The 16,222-nt window shown below is 41.5% G+C and overlaps 1 protein-coding gene across 1 annotated transcript; it reads right to left on the bottom strand.

Annotated features, from left to right (window-relative positions):
* Window positions 1-247: 247 nt before the first annotated feature.
* On the bottom strand, window positions 248-8,812 carry TMEM9B (TMEM9 domain family member B). The gene is made up of 5 exons (XM_083478844.1): window positions 8,672-8,812; window positions 6,769-6,860; window positions 4,298-4,406; window positions 2,766-2,900; window positions 248-1,093 (listed from the first exon to the last, which is right to left on the bottom strand). The coding sequence occupies exons 1-5, from the start codon at window positions 8,753-8,755 to the stop codon at window positions 938-940; spliced, it is 576 nt and encodes a 191-aa protein (XP_083334970.1). The 5' UTR covers window positions 8,756-8,812; the 3' UTR covers window positions 248-937.
* Between the last annotated feature and the right edge of the window lie 7,410 nt (window positions 8,813-16,222).

Raw genomic sequence — 16,222 nt, 5'->3', positions numbered from 1 at the left:
GGGCCCAGATGGCTAACAGCTGTCTGTTTGTTGCACTTGGGGGGGGGGGGAGTTGCCTGCAAATCCCCAAAAAACTTAAAACTAGCCAATTCCAGCCTTAAAACTATGAATGCCTTCAAATGCATTGACCTGATGACTGAAATACCCAGATGGATTCCACATGGTATTTCATTTTTAAATGCTTCACTTGACAAATTTTATAGAATCAAAATAATTTTTCCAAGTATAACTAACTCCCAGGACAAGAGAAGATTCTGAATAATTTATTCGCATTCCGTTATCCAGCTAATTTTTAAAGATTCTTATCATCCACCAACTATTAAGATTTAGATGAATAAATTTAGATATCACATTGTAGACACTTAGCAAGCAACCGAGGAGGTCCAACACTTCCTATTCTGTTCTACATTGTTTCATTTACACAGCACTTCAAGTCTCTAGAGTTCCCTGTCTTACAGTTGCAGAGGTGCAAGCAATAAAATGCATACAACCAGCCAGTTTTAGATGCAACAGCTATACTGAAAGACCCAGGTTTTTGATACACAGCATCAGACAGTTAGAAAAGAACAAATATACATATATAAAAGTTCAATGTGTAAAGTCACTTGTAGCAGAAATGTGGCACACCGTCTCATTTCTTCAAATAGATATTAGGGAAACTTGCATTTAAGAAACATAGTGAATCATCTCTCAATGTCAAAATTAGCACACAAATAATAAGCTTATGCTTTATTAGTAAAAGCAACTTAGTAGTGTACTAAGATTTTGGCTTGTTAAATATTTGAAGATATTCCTTCCCCTCATGTTTGTGCTTCCTTTGCTGCTAACGAGCAAAAATGGTCTTCCGATGAAGTGGAACACCAGGAAAACAATCTGGCACTTTACTTTCGTCCATTAATTTTCCTCCAACACGATTTGGTGATAATTACTCTACTTATTAACTGAGCACAACATGACGGTCAAACACAGATTTGCGCTGTTCTTGGACTTGGCGCTTCCAACGTTGCTGGGCATACTCCACTTTGTTCAGCATGTTGGCTCGGCTTCGGGAACGAGCCAGCACATCGTGAGCATTTGCAAAAGGCTGGTGATCCTGAAATTAAGGGAGATAAGTTTTCATTATTAAACTGTTATCGTTCAGCACGCAGAAGTTGCAGCTGCAGAAGTTGGCAACCCCTTTTCTGCTGTGCATGAGATGAAGTGCATTCACTTTGCAAACACAATTCTTTGGCAATTAAAAATAGCAAAGTTAGGGTTGAAGCTTGAGGATTCTGTGAGCTTGAGAATTTTCACTTGCACAATAGAACTTTCTTTATTTCTTCTCTCACCCCCCCCCCAACCCCATGCCTCCTCCCCTAATCTGCTCTGGAGAGTTGAAGGGAAACCCCAGAAGAGGTTTAAGGTGCACATGGGAAAATGGAAGGAAGGGGAAGTTTTGTTGCACAGCCAAAAGTCCTTGCCCTAAGTCAAACAGAACTACTTCATTGGATACTGCCTTGAAAATCAACTAATACTTCCCTGAGACCACCAGTAGATTGTATCCATGTTTTACTCATTGAAATTAATGTAATGAAATTAGGCGTATCTAGCCAACGTTAGTACAGCTAATGTTGGTTAAACCCAATATAAATTGTTTTCCAGTGCAAGATTATCAGGAGTAGTAAAAGGATCCTGTGTATTCTTCAGTTTGTAAGATAGCATTGAAATTTAAACTACCAACACACTTGCGACTCTGTCTAAGTAACTACACTACTAATCAGCAACGCCTATTGTTGTGAAGCTGTTTAGAGTACTCACTCCAAGATGTCAAATAATACTGAGCACACATGTTTATATTCAATATCTTAAAAGAAAAGCAAAAATACAGCTGTTTAGGTGACAAAGTTGAACAACTATATTTATGTTAAGCATTCATGCCACCCTATTACACATACCACTGGATGAATGCCATTCATAAACATCAACATTCAATGCTAAACCTACTGTTTAGATTTTGGGCACTAAGCTGTGTTTTAAATATTAGCTTTAGAGAAGGGCAAGTATGTGGTATATACTAAGGATTAAATATCCACATTGTGAACTGTTTACCATGTTAACATGTCAAAACTGACTAGTACTTTTAGCAGCAATACTTCAAGGCCTTTAGGGGTTTTTTTAAACAGCATACGCCAAATTGGAAATCTGACATCAGGTTTTAAGTGAAAAAGTCACACAAGCTGCCTAAAACAACACCTGCACAAGCCCAGGAATACATTTGAGCTGGTTAAAATATCCTATACCTGATGGAGCAAGGGAAGGAGTATTTCAGGATCTTATACATACCCATCACCATGTGCATAACATGTGACATGGTCATATGTATAATACGCCTTACCACCCCTATTCACTATTAGGCAAATTGGATGTAGACAACTGAACAATAATTCCTCTGTGCTATGGAAGGTCAGTGAAGAACTGCCACTTAAAGCAGGACTTTTAAGTTTGGGGCCAAGCCTCTGAAACCATCTTCCATCTGGTATTCTTTGTACATCTTTCACTATCAACAAAGATACTCTTGTTTTCCATGGCATTTGCTGTCTGCTGATTAGTACCATTTCCAATGTAAGGGTTGTTGCCTATTTGCTATTTTAGTATTATATTTTTAAAACAATATTTCTGTTGTATTTTTACATCAGAATTTTGAACGATCAAAATTTAACCTGAAATTTTGCAACTAGGGACCTTGAACATATGGATTTTGAATATTATTTAGACAAATAACTTACCCCAACGTCGTCATCGCTTTGTATTAGCTGTGAATGTCCAAAGAGGCGTCTCTTCAGAATAGGTTCTATCAAGGTAAGATACACCATATACAGCAGGAGGAGACCCAAGATGGAGAGATATATGATGATTGTAACCTACATGGCGTAAGACAATAGTTCAGTTATGCCATCTGAAAACACACTAATAGGGAGAATGTTGGCTGGCCAAGTGAAACAAACGGTCTATTACAGCATTGTAAACATTTAGGCATTCCATTCTCATCAATGTATCCAAATGGACTTTTAAACCACTTAAGCATTTAGCATGACTAAGTGAAACAAAGAGAAAATGCACCAAAGCTACCAAAGTAATTAAAGAGTAGGAAAATCAAAACTCAATTTCTTCAGATAATATGGGTTCATTTTCTCAGAGAAACTTATCATGGCTAAACAGGTGCCCATTCCAATTGAGTCTTTAAAAAACAGGAAACAGCAGCAAAAATGGGTTGTAACAGAACCTCTGGATACAGCACAAAGTGAATTTGTGAGAGCAGAGATCAACAAGCGGGTGAGGGGCCTGGACTGCTCCAATGTAAAGCTTGTCACAAACTTGCTTTGAATGCCATCCATGAAAGCATACTGTACATCAATAAACAAGGCCACTGTCCGCACAGCAGAGAAAGGTTAAGCTGGATGCACAAATTAAGCAATTCTGATACTGTTACCACAGCCTTGCAAAAATATTAACAAAATATTAAGCAATTCAAGAACTGGACACAAAAATGAACAGGGTGGGCAGATTTACTGTATGTGAGCATTTAAACATGACTAACTCTTAGCACTTAATGTTACTTCCAATCATAACTTAAATTATTTATGGTACTGACACCAATAGACCAAATGCTATGCCTGTTAAGCATGCCTTGACTGGCAAAACATGTGCTATGGGGGATAGCCATTGTTGCTTGATAGAAAAACATCACAAATTGTTGACCGATAAACGGTCTAGGAAGCATGAGAGTGGCTGCATTCACAAGTGATGCTAAACAATAGTTTAGCATTATGAAGACAAGCCATAACACTCTTTGACCTCACATGTACCCCCTGTGCTCCTCTGGCATCGCTGTGAGGAGTTTGCAAGTTTCCGCTTCTATTTTAACTGCAGTTTATTGTGACAACTGAACCTGGACAAACTGTAGAAAGGCCTTAACTGTGGTTAGTAGAAAGAAACCAAATAGGAGAGCTGGCTTATTTACACTAAGTAAAGTACAGAATCAATATTATATAGGGCAAAAATGTTCTTCAAAATCTAGCTACCAACATTCCATTACTGTAGCTGCTGCATCACACACATAATACTCAAGAGTCATGATTTTAGTATATATTTTTTCTCTGGAAGGATTTTTATGCAATTTATGTAGGTTCTACTATACAAACTTTTACTTTATAGGTTTGTCTAATCTAAAATGTGGATTTTGGCAAAAGTCTTAACCTAACAAATGAGCTTTAACTGGCTTGAGTTCTAAAAAAAAGTTAATCGAGAGGTATTTTACTTTAATAGTTTCAGAGCTTCTTTCCTCATATTTGCATTCACAACGTAAGCAATATGCCTCTACATCTGGTCCCGGAACTGGCATAGGCTCCACAACATGAAGACAATCACTGGGTGGAAAGGAAAAAGTGCTCAGAGTAAGTTTAGGTAAAATTATACATTACAAAAAACATCTTCAGTGAGAACACATGCTGAATGTATCAAGAACTCACAATCTATTATTCATATTTTTGGAAGTTAGAAATAATTGACATTTAACCCAAATAATGATCTGCTTAAATATTTAATTTGGTGCAACAGAACTTAAGTCACTTAGGAAGAGGAAAACACATTAGAGTACAAATGCCAGCATGGGAGTATCTAAGAGAAGGCCCTGAATCTCTAAATCCCTGTCTGACTTGCTAGGCTCTACTCCCGGATCTTCATCACCATCGCGAGCCCTCAGTGGATATCAGCTGTGGTGCATGGAAGTGGTAACACCAGCTGGAGTGATTGTTAAATGTTCAGAGAAGAGATCCTTGCCCTGGCAACAATCCATCTGGTTCCCAAAATCACACATACCTCTTTACTCTACAGACATCTCTTTACTCTAGCCATACTGAAAGGTATTCTGATGTTCAAAAAGAGCATGCAGTAGCCTAGGAAGCAATTTGTAGATCTTAGAAAAACCTTCTTTCCTTCTTTTGCAGGCAGGAACAATTGTTGAATTGAAGGCGGTGCAGAAGTGGAGTATTTTCAATAGGCAAGTGGTCACAGAAAGTTAGGTGCGATTGCTACAATTGTCATCTGCTTTCCCTCCTACTTCACATTGTCAAGAGTTCTCCCACCATGTGAAATACCATACACTCTTTTTATGGAACTACCATGCGTTCTTCCTGTACGATCTACTAAAAGCCTAATCCTATACAGACAAGACAGTATTGGTGTGGAAACCTTTCTTCTCTGATTTCAAGCACAGAATGAGGCTTACACTGTGAGGAACTGCACTGTACCATCCCTTTATCTTCATTAGAAGAGGGTTTAACTGTATATGCCAGAATGCACTTACTTTTCTCAATGAAAGTGAACATGTGCATGAAAAACCAAATTTACAAGTCCTTTGTATATGGCTGCTTTCATATACCTTCTGGACAACACTTACTTATCACAGCTAATTTATTAATTGTTCCACTCTGTTTGTATTGACTCCTGCATCGTTCAAATGACAAGGGCAAATGATCAAATTCATGATGGCCAACCTAAGGAGATTCAGGACATGGCAAAGGCATTAAATAAGTATGCTGCTAGCCTCATAAAACCTTCCAAGCTAATGCCTATGACATCTAATCATTCTGGGTTGAGCCAGAAAGAAGATGAAACCATACTTCCTAAAGTTTGTAAATGAAACCAAACTTCATCCAGTTGGATTACTTTGGTATCATCTAAGGAACATGTAGTAGCTATCGCCAAAGGGCATGTTATACATTGGTGTAGCTAGTCATGAAGAAAAGCTTCCAGTCACTACACTAATAGACGGGACCGGTGCCAGCAGTCACCAGCCTGACCCGGCCAGGTCACCATTCACTAATCTCTTTATGGGATGTTTTTTAGCACAAGGGAGCAGCCTTGCTTTTGAAAGAAAGAAAAGCTTAGTTCCCATTTGCGGTGGCCGCCCACCATTTTTCAAGTTACCCAAAACGTAATGTCTGGATGTTACGATGAAATGTATTGATTTTCATGGATCCACAGTCCAGACTGAATGGGAGCAGAGCTCATCTTCTGTTCAAAAGTGTTCTTGCCTCTCCACTGTGTGTGGGACCATGGTGGAAGGCAGTGAGTAGTTTTGGCGTTGCTGCCACACTCAGAGTGGTAGCAGTGGCCACCACAAGTAAGCCTGCGCCATGATTGGGTGGGGGTTATTCTGGATCTATTGTCTGCTCCATGCTAAGGGCCCCTATGCTGGCCCTGCTAACAGAAAAGCACCACAGTGTAGGTATTAGCATTCATTGAGAGGAAATACTGTTTTTCCCTCCAAGACTTGCCCTATATATTGAAAGACACTATGAAAGCCAGTTTCAAGTTCATATATACAAATTAGGCTAACCCACATGCCTTTGCTTGACTACTTTTGACAGCCAACTCAAGGTATGCCAAACTATTAGAACTGGAGTTTTGTCTGATTGCCTTAAATGCAAGTGCTTGAAAATAAACCATTTTTGAACTAAAGGCTTTTCTTTCATAAATGCTGTTGTATTTCAGTTCCATCATAAAAAAGAAACTATAGTTTATTACCTATGTTTACTAAATAGCCTGAAATTCAACAGCTCCTTATCTTTTGCCTTTACTGCTCCTTTAGGTTCAGCATAAGGATTAATTTCCACATTACAAAATTCTGTATCAACAACAGTACCTTTGAAATGGCAATTAAATAAAGGAAAGGGCAAACATTTTAGTTAAGAGTACAAGAACAAGACAAAAGTGCCATATACTTACCAGTCTTTCTGTGAAACATTCTTACTGAAAATTTGGCCAGCATGGTCTTTGTAAGGAGGACAGATGCATTTACATCGGACATCTTCAGAATTCTGAAAAATAAACACAAGCTTAGAACTAAGGGATGTGCCATCAAGAACAAAACATAAAAACAATCAACAGGAGAAACATGTTTAAAAAATAATACTTAAGAGTATAAATGACGTATAATGACAATAGTGCCTCTCTTTTTACAGAGTATTTATGATTTTTACCCTGTTGGAATTCGTACATGTCTTCAAAGGCTTCAACCTACCTTCTAAAAAATGAATAATAGAAAGAAAACTTAACAAAAATTACACTTCTGATTAGATGTTTGGCTCTATAAATTGAACCATGCTTGATCAAGTTAATTTGACTAGAACTGTAAAAATGGGAACTAGATAGATTACCTCCTTTGGTAGTGTAATAATGCAAAGTCAACACACCTCAAGCTATGTACCTTGAAGCCTTTCAGCAGCTTTGAGAAACAAGGTAAATCTTGCTACACACTTTTTCTACTTTTAAACTCCAGCAATAAACCCAGGGATTCTGAAATCCCCCACTCCAACAAAAAATATCTTCCATTTCCCACTGTTCCTCAAAGCCATCTAAGCAGGCAATCTTTTATACCAGTTTATACACCACAACTCATCATGAAACACCCAAACACAACCAGCTGTGCTTGATATTTAAAAACAACTCCTACATTGGTCATGTGGTTCGGATGCCTATCATCTTCCAAAGCAACTACTCTATTCCCAACTTAAGAATGGAAAGCAAAATGCTGGTTTAAAGACGCTCTTGAGGCAAATCTTTAAAATGCAGTCTGCAAGTGTACACTTGGAGAATAGCCTTTACCAAAGGCGTCATGGACTTTGAACATGAACTCAGGAGGAAAGGGAGAAACGAGCTAAGAGTAAGGCACGTCAAATCCTCACCGTGATCCTCACCCAGAAACCTATGGCCTCCACAGTCACTTACGGACACATTGCTAAGACTGTGTTCATGGAAGACAATTTTACTAGGCTATGAGTGATTGCCAAAGAAGAAGAAAAGAAGACATCTACAGATGTCTAAATACACAAGATGACAACATGAACAAAGGATAGGAATGCAAGATAGCAGTCAGAATTAGAAGCATCATAAAAATCCATAGTAACTGCTGTTGGCCACAAACATGATGTTAAAGCTAAAGGTAGCCACTGAAACTCTCAACAAGCCCAAGTCAACATCAAATACTATTCAGTTAAGTGGAATGTATTTCGAAGTTGAACATGTTTGTAATTATAAGCTTAAGCAAAATGCCTCCCTTTGCTCTTCACGACATCTGAAATGAGAAAACGACAAACATTTCGGGGTGGGGTAAATCGGATAAACACATATGACATAGCAAAAACCTCCCTGTCCGAAAACCGATTCTTTCTGCTGTGCTTTGCAATCCTCCTACCTCGCCCTACCACTTTTTCTTTTATTTTTTCTTTTTCTTTTTGAAGGAGAGCTCCTACATGCGTTCTGCTTAAGGGATATTTTAAGAGTGCTGCAGAAATATGTATTTTCAGAAATTAAAAGTCGTCGATAACGAGAAAGCAAGCGTCAGCGACGGAGGTGAGATTGACAGCCCCGGCGTTGCGGGCGGTGGTGGTGGCGGGGAAGCGGGGGCGCCTTATTCCCTAAATGTATGGATATGACAAGCCCTGGCCTTTTGAACATAAGCTTCTTCTTTTTAACATAACCCTCCGGAAAGTGGGGCTTCCGCTGCCGCTCCCTCCTAGATGCAGAGATATTCCGGGGACTGGAGAGGAAGCGGGCGGACTCAGTGGAGGGAGAGGGAGCTTGAGCGCCACGGGAACGGACGGGGAGGGGTCGCGCGCGCGCCGCATACCTTTTCGCCGGCTACGTGCCCGGCGAGCGCGGCCAGAGCCAGGAGCGCGCACAGCGCCGCCCGCACTCCTCCCGGGGCCGCCATGCCCGACTCCCGCGCCGAGCCAACCCAGAGACCCTCCCCTTATCGCCGCCGAGGCGGGGCGCGAACTCCCAGCTCCGGAACCATCCCGACTTCCGCCTTCGACAGAGGCTCGGGCCCGTCCGCGCCTCGTCACGTGACGCCGCGGGGCCTTCCTTTTCGGGAAAGGGCCCTCCTCCCACCGCCCACTGCTCGAAGGGCAGTCTCGCGGCCTTACGGCGAAATCACGCGAGGAGATAAAACCGGCGGTGTGGCCCTCTTCGTCTCTCACTCGAGTTCCGTCGCCTGCTTTTTGCTAGTAGAGACGGAAGCGGCTCCCCTCAGCCCCCGCGACAAGGCCTCCGTGGGGTTTCCTGAAGGAGCAGCGCTTCTCCTCTGGGAAACTGGACGTCAAAATGGAGACTCCAGACCTTAAATATGCTTACTTGAAAGTTAGCTCGATCGAAACCAAGAGGATTTGCCTTGGCGGGGGGAAGTGTTTTAAGATGAGAGCGTTCATGTGAAATGCTTTTATTATTTCTCTTTCCGAAATCTTACTTTTGGGGCGTAGTTTCCTCCCGCCGCGCTCCCCCAAATCCATTTTGCCACTTCTGTACCTCCCTCCATTTTCCTGATGCTGCTGCCACGAGTCAGAATCGAGGCCACAGAGGTGGAGACCTGAATTAATATTGCTGCATTGGCTTTTTCTGGTCTGGCTTTTGTTTCTTCAACAGCTGTTTGCCGGGTGGACGTTGGAGAGCTAAAGCGTTTCTTAACATGAAATGCGTTCATGGTAAAAGCTTATAAAGAGGCACGTCACATAAAACTCCCAACTTGATTGTGGCTGCAATTTTGTGAACGCTTACAGTAGAGGACAAAGCAGCTCAAGCTATACTAGACTGTTGTAGCCCTTTTTAAATTACTCATTTTGAGGGAAATCCTCATTGCATATGGCTGAACAACCTTTATTTGGTTGTTCCAATGCTACAAAGTTCCTGCCATTTAGTAGCTCTGTAGAAGAAGGAATTTCAGCAGGTATGCCACATAACAATGTTTCATTTTTTACACAACTATTAAAGGTAGAGTTTTCTTCTGCATCTGTCTGTTCACCCTAGTACACCCTCAGGGGCAGGCTTTGGTCATTCAAATGGTACCCTGTGTGAGCCCAAAATTTGGCACCCCGACCTCATGCCTTCCTTTCTGCTCAATTCGCTACACCATAGTTGTGATACATTGCCTAGTGCAGAGGAACTGGTTGTGCTGCCTCTGAGACCCCAATGCATAGATATGGCACAAAACCCTGCCCCCACTATCTTACAGTGTGTTCATATTACTGCCTTAAAGTGCAGCAAAGTTAATTTTTTCCTGTGTGTTTTCCCCACCCCAACCAGCTGTTCACATCAGCAGAGCTTCATAGTGTCAGATTAATTTCTGTTTGTGTTCTTGCTCAGGGGAGTGTATTTACCTCATGTGTGCTTGATGCATACTTGTAGCATTGCCTTCCAGCACAATCCTAAACATGTCTACTCAGAGTAAGTGTCATTGAGCATAAGGCTGTATATCACAACTTGGTACAGCAACATCTTTATCTCTCTTTGAATTTCTAGCATAATAATGTAATCTGTGTCATTTAATAGCTAGTTTTCAGTACTGGAACAATGAAGATTGCTTTATCTGGATGTCTCAGACCACTCTTGAGCTTAAAGTGCCTTTAAATCTTTGTGCTTGTCAAATAATCACTAAGCAGTATGTGATAAGTATATTATAGCCTGTAGATTTCTCTGAGTATGATTCATTACCTGCTAATAAATATGTGCCCAGATTAAAGGAGACAGAGGGAAGGTTGCACACCCCCTGATTTTTAATCAATCTCATTATAGCCATTTCCTGCAACTGCAAATTAGTACTTTGATGCCAGTTTCACCAACCCACTCTCCTGATCTGTTCAACCACCTGCCCGCTTTTGGTCTTTACTGGGAAGAACATTGCCTTTGTCTAAATATTCATGCCAAAGAACTGAAAAAGAACAAGTATTTCCCCCCCCTTATGTATTTGCCATCTCAAAAGCAAGTGACATCTCTGCAGAAAATATAATTAAAAAACAACCCTGCTTTCATGTGGATATTCTTAGTTGTGGTTAAATCCAGTGGAAACAGTGTTTTATTTTAGTAGGGAGGCAAGACTTATTTATAACGTGTGTGAAAACAAATTAACCACACATGAAAAACTGCTACAGAAAATACATCTTTTTTCATGTAGTTTCACATCATTTGAATTTATTAATTTGCTGACCCTCAGTTCAGTTAGAGAGCAGCTAGCTAGTTTGCCACAATTCTTGCCACAAACTTTTTACCTCAGAGTCATGAATGGTTGTGATGGTCTGATAATGGCTCACCTCACTGGAGACCATGATTCACCAAGAAGAGTGGGAAACCACAAAGTTTGTGAGGCATTTCCATGCTGATTCCATTTTGGTCAGGTGTTGTGTCCCTCATTGTGATGGGGGATTGTCTTAGTAAGACAGGCGATAGAACCCACTCCCTTTCCACTCCCTTTCCAAACAAATGTATTGCAGCTGTGTTGTCCATATGGATTGCCTGAACAAATGGGACAACTCTTTATATCTTGTAAATATGTATCTTCCTTAAGACCGACCCCCACCCTAGCATAGGGGTCCTTATATAGGCTTATACTAGCTCTGTCCAGTATTGTGCAGAGATACTGTACATTTTTTAAGTGCTATAACCTATTTTACTTCCACATGTTTGTGAGTGGTTTGGACATTAATTAAACTTGGGAAATTGAGGTCTGTCACCTTTGTAGGGCAGGCTCACTGTATCAAAAGTCTAAGACTCCCATTTAGAATAGTAGACTCAATCTGAGTATATGAGTTGTATAGAAATTAGTTTACAATAAGGAACATTTCAATTGCTGTGTAGCTAACTTCTTGACTTGTTAGTAAGCAAAGGTCTCATTTTTAATGGTGTCCAGAAGTTAGCATTGCAGTGTATAGTTTCAAATTATTTTGTTGCTGTTATCAACTTGTGTACATGATTCATGTACATAGTCTAATATTAGAGTTTCCTTGCCTTTGGCAAAAACAAACAAACCATGCTGAATTTCCAACTGGAAGTGAAGCTATGTTTTCAGCAGACTAGAACAGCAATTTCATCCTTCACTGCAGAATATACTGTTTCTATCCACTGCTGCTTGCTTCTTCTTCATAAGTTATGTCACATTGACCCTAAAGGTCGGAAGCCAAAGCTTTTCTCCTTGATATTTTGGAATCCTTTGCAAAAGTGCATTCTTAAGTAATTCAAATGTTAGCTGCCCTTTGACCACAGAAGCCTCCTGCTCAACATTTATTCATCAGTGTACGACCCTGGTTATAGTTAATCACAGCCTTGGTTTGCTTCCCATAAATTGGGATATTATAACCTACCTGCCAGTCTGCAGTACTAAACGAATCTGGAAGTAAGTCCAACTGAAGTCAGTGGGACTTACTTCAGAGTTAACATGCTTAGAATTGGGAATGGTTAAGGACGCGGGTGGCGCTGTGGTCTAAACCACAGAGCCTAGGGATTGCCGATCAGAAGGCTGGCGGTTTGAATCCCCACGACAGGGTGAGCTCCCGTTGTTCGCTCCCTGCTCCTGCCAACCTAGCAGTTTGAAAGCATGTCAAAGTGCGAGTAGATAAATAGGTACAGCTCTGCGAGAAGGTAAATGGCATTTCCGTGCGCTGTTCTGGTTCTCCAGAAGCGGCTTTGTCATGCTGGCCACATGATGCGGAAGCTGTCTGCGGACAAACACTGGCTCCCTCGGCCAGTAAAGCAAGATGAGCACCGCAACCCTAGAATCGTCTACAACTGGACTTAACGGTCAGGGGTCCCTTTACCTTTTAAGGACAGAAAACAGTTTGCACTCTTGAGCAGCTATAGACATTAATAATGGAATCTTATTTATGCTTCTATTCTTTTAAACTGCTTTTTCTCAGGCTGAAGAGGAAAATGAGCACCACTTGTCAGATTGTCAAATTTGGTTCTGCTATAGTTTGCTTTTGGGAAGTTGACCTGAAGAGGTCGCTAGATATACATCCAAGAAACAGGTAAAGAAACCAAAATCAAAGTATTTTTAGCATGTGTTAATTGTCTTATTAATGCTGGGGTGTTCAAGTAATCAAGAACTGTCTTCAGCATGTAATTATTCCTGACTGTACTTTTCTGCATTTTGTTTTCCTTTGACTTCACATTATACCATTTCTGTCTCCCTCCCCCCCCCCAAAAAAACCACACTCATATGAACATGCAACTGGGATAACAACATCAGGATAACATTTCATGTGTTTGAGTAAATGGGTTGTAGTTCACAACAAGTTGAGCCATAATAGACATGTTAGTCTTTAAGGTTGCTATTTTTGCTGCAAAAGGTATTCCTCTGGAAATTGTCAAAGTCAAACTGATTGTACACTTTTGCACCCAGTATTGCATTAGGTCTTTGGGAGATTTTTTTTAAAAAAAACAACAATGCAACATCAACAACTGTAATAGACCATAATCAACTGGATGCTTTTTGAAGTTTAACCAGCATCAGAGGCATATGAGCACCAAGGCCCTATTTAACCTCCATGTTCCTGATGGCGCACCAAAAACTGACTGTCCCCAAACAGCTTTCACTGTATTGATTTTATGTCATCAGGCTCACAAGGTTTTCCAGAGTATGATGACAGCATAGCAGATGCCCTACTTGCTCTGTGTTTCCATGACAACTGTTAGAAAAACAGCTCCTGTACCCACTACCAGTGTCTTTATTACATCTCACAGCTGTACTCCGAGTGAGACTTTCATCTCCTGAAGGTGTTTCTTCTTCCAATTAATCACCAATGTTTTGTTGAAATGAAACACAATTGAAATGTCTATGGCTTTAAGTAACACAGTTACAAAAAGCAGCACAGTGTATATGTCTAGAAGGCACACAGTATGACTAGGTCAGGACTAGCAGTACAAACACGTTTAAGGGGAATGTAGATTGCTTCCTAAATCTGTGTTTTGAATGTTTCATTTATATGACAAAGAGGGGTCTGGAAACAGATAATAAAGTACTAGCATTACATTGGCATGACCAAACTGAATAGAGGGGAGGCTGCCCGGGAACATCCGGATTCCGATTTTGTTCAGGTTGAAACCACTGCACAGCAGGAGGAGGGCGCCATGTGTTCGACTATGCACCCTGGCTCCTCACGATGTTGCACGTGTGACGTCACACACACCCCAAATCATTTTCAGAAGATGGTGCCTCTGCGTCACCCCATTAACTAGTTTGCTGCCCTCAAGTGTACTGGGGAACACTGTCCTATTGCCAGGGTTGAAATAAGATTTAACTGCCAGTTTAGGCAGCTTCTATACATGGAATGTGTATGTCGTGTGTGTGTGCTATAATAGTGTCCTTTGCCTCAGGCAAGAAAAAGTCTAAAGCCAGCCCTGTGAATGACTGCTTAAAAGTTCTTAAATTGACAGTGGCCAATTCATTAACTACAAATCCTGAAGTTTTGGATCCCCCCAAAACCAGTGCCAAAGTTTTGAAGTAGTTTTGTACCCCCCCCAACTGAGTAATTGATACATCAGAGTGGGCCAGTTCGTAGTTAACACTCAGAAATCCAACGTTGTCTGATTCACTTCAAACTGATGCCCAAGTTTTGTAGTTGTTTCGTAGGGTTTTGTAATGAGAACTGTGCATTTTGTAGCACCTCCCAAACTGAGTACTGTATTTTTCGCTCCATAGGGCGCACCAGACCATAGGGCACACCTAGTTTTTAGGGGGGGGGAATAAAGGGGGAAAATTTATTTTCCCCCCCCAGCCCCAAAGAGCAAAGAAGCCAAGAGAGCCAGCAGGATCCATCCCGCTGGCTGTCTTGGCTTCCTCTTTAGCCACGCACAACCTCTCCAGCTGGGAGAGGCTGCTTGCGGCTTTGGCAGAAGCCAAGATAGCAAGCGGGATGGATCCCACTCGCTGTCTTGGCTTCGTTTTTAGCCATGGGGCTGGGGTGGGGGAAGCCCGAACTTCCCCCAACCCCAGCCTCCAGAACAGGTCCGGGAGTGGCAGCAAGGTTGTGTGCAGCCTTGCCGCCGCTCCTGGAGCTTGCAGGGCTGGGGGAGCGCTCCAAAGGTTTGCGGATAGCTGCCTGAAACCCGGGGAGCGCAGGGGGAGTTGGCACTGCACTCCCCAGGCTTCGGGCTGCAGGCTGCTATGTGCAAGCCTTCGAAGCCCGCGGGCACTCCTGCCGCGCTCCGAAGGCTTGCGGATAGCTTCCTGAAGCCTGGAGAGCCTGCATTCGCTCCAAAGGACGCACACACATTTCCCCTTCATTTTTGGAGGGGAAAAAGTGCGGCCTATAGTGCAAAAAATACAATAATTGATAGTCAAACTGTGGCTCATAGGTATCACCCAGAAATCCAACATGGTGGGATGTACAAAACATCCAAATTTTTGAAGTCCTTTTGTAGGGTTTTGTTAATGAAGCTGTAGCCAAACACTGCAGCCTCATCTTTTGTTAGGGAAATTTACAGGCAAATGGGCCAAGATCGTTAGGAAATAGGTAGGTCTTCCTTGAATGTTTTGAATAGGAAAATCCATTAGAGTTTAGGAGTAGTGGCACATCTCATCCCTCACCTACAATGGAGTATATAAACAAGATTTGGTGAGTTTTAACAGAACAACAGAAAAGGGTTTTGGGATAGTGAGACAGAAATTGCAGCTTGAGAATGAAAGTGAGTTTTGAGCTCTGGAAGTTTAAAAGCATCTCAGAATGCTAGACTGCCTCTGGAGATCTGATGCAGGGCAGTGTAATTTAACAGAACAACAGAAAAGGGTTTTGGGATAGTGAGACAGAAATTGCAGCTTGAGAATGAAAGTGAGTTTTGAGCTCTGGAAGTTTAAAAGCATCTCAGAATGCTATATTGCCTCTGGAGATCTGATGCAGGGCAGTGTAATTGCTGTTTTCAGGAGTTCTATGCTGTGTATCTCAACCAGTGCTCAACTTGTAAGTAAAATCAAATATTACAAAACACCATAGGTCTCCAGTGGGATTTACTTTCTTCTTCTTTGGTGATCACTCATAGCCAATTAAGATTGTCTTCCTTGAATATGGTCTTAATGGTGTGTCCGTAAGTGATATTTACCTACTTTAAAAAGAGATGAAGCCTTGAATTCTGCCCCTGGAACGTCATACTGCTTAGGGAAACTATTTCATAAGAATTCAGAAATGCGTGAGCAGCACATGCTTATAGCTGGCCTCAATTATTGTTGCCTTGATGACCAAGTCATTCTACTCATTCCCCCCCCCCTCATTTGTATTATTTCTGTTGACACATGGGTTTCTAATTATAGCTGTCAGTTTAGACCTCATCCTTTTTTTCCATGTGGCTCAACAAAACAAGGTCCTGTCTCATGGCTGACTTAGATTGTAACCCACTGCACGCAGATCTGAGCATATGC

The sequence above is a fragment of the Podarcis liolepis genome (assembly GCF_965112155.1).
Source record: "Podarcis liolepis genome assembly, chromosome: 1".
Lineage (NCBI taxonomy): Eukaryota > Metazoa > Chordata > Lepidosauria > Squamata > Lacertidae > Podarcis > Podarcis liolepis.
Note: the sequence above shows the minus strand (reverse complement) of the source record. Positions and strands in the feature narration are given on the sequence as shown.

What these genes read in the sequence shown, in the direction of transcription:
- TMEM9B (XM_083478844.1), bottom strand. Translation starts at nt 8,755, where the DNA reads ATGGCGGCCCCGGGAGGAGTGCGGGCGGCGCTGTGCGCGCTCCTGGCT. An exon ending in GAAGCTCTGAAACTATTAAA is followed by an intron (nt 2,901 to 4,297) that starts GTAAAATACCTC and finishes TACGCCATGTAG; the next exon opens with GTTACAATCATCATATATCT. An exon ending in AAAGCGATGACGACGTTGGG is followed by an intron (nt 1,094 to 2,765) that starts GTAAGTTATTTG and finishes CCTTAATTTCAG; the next exon opens with GATCACCAGCCTTTTGCAAA.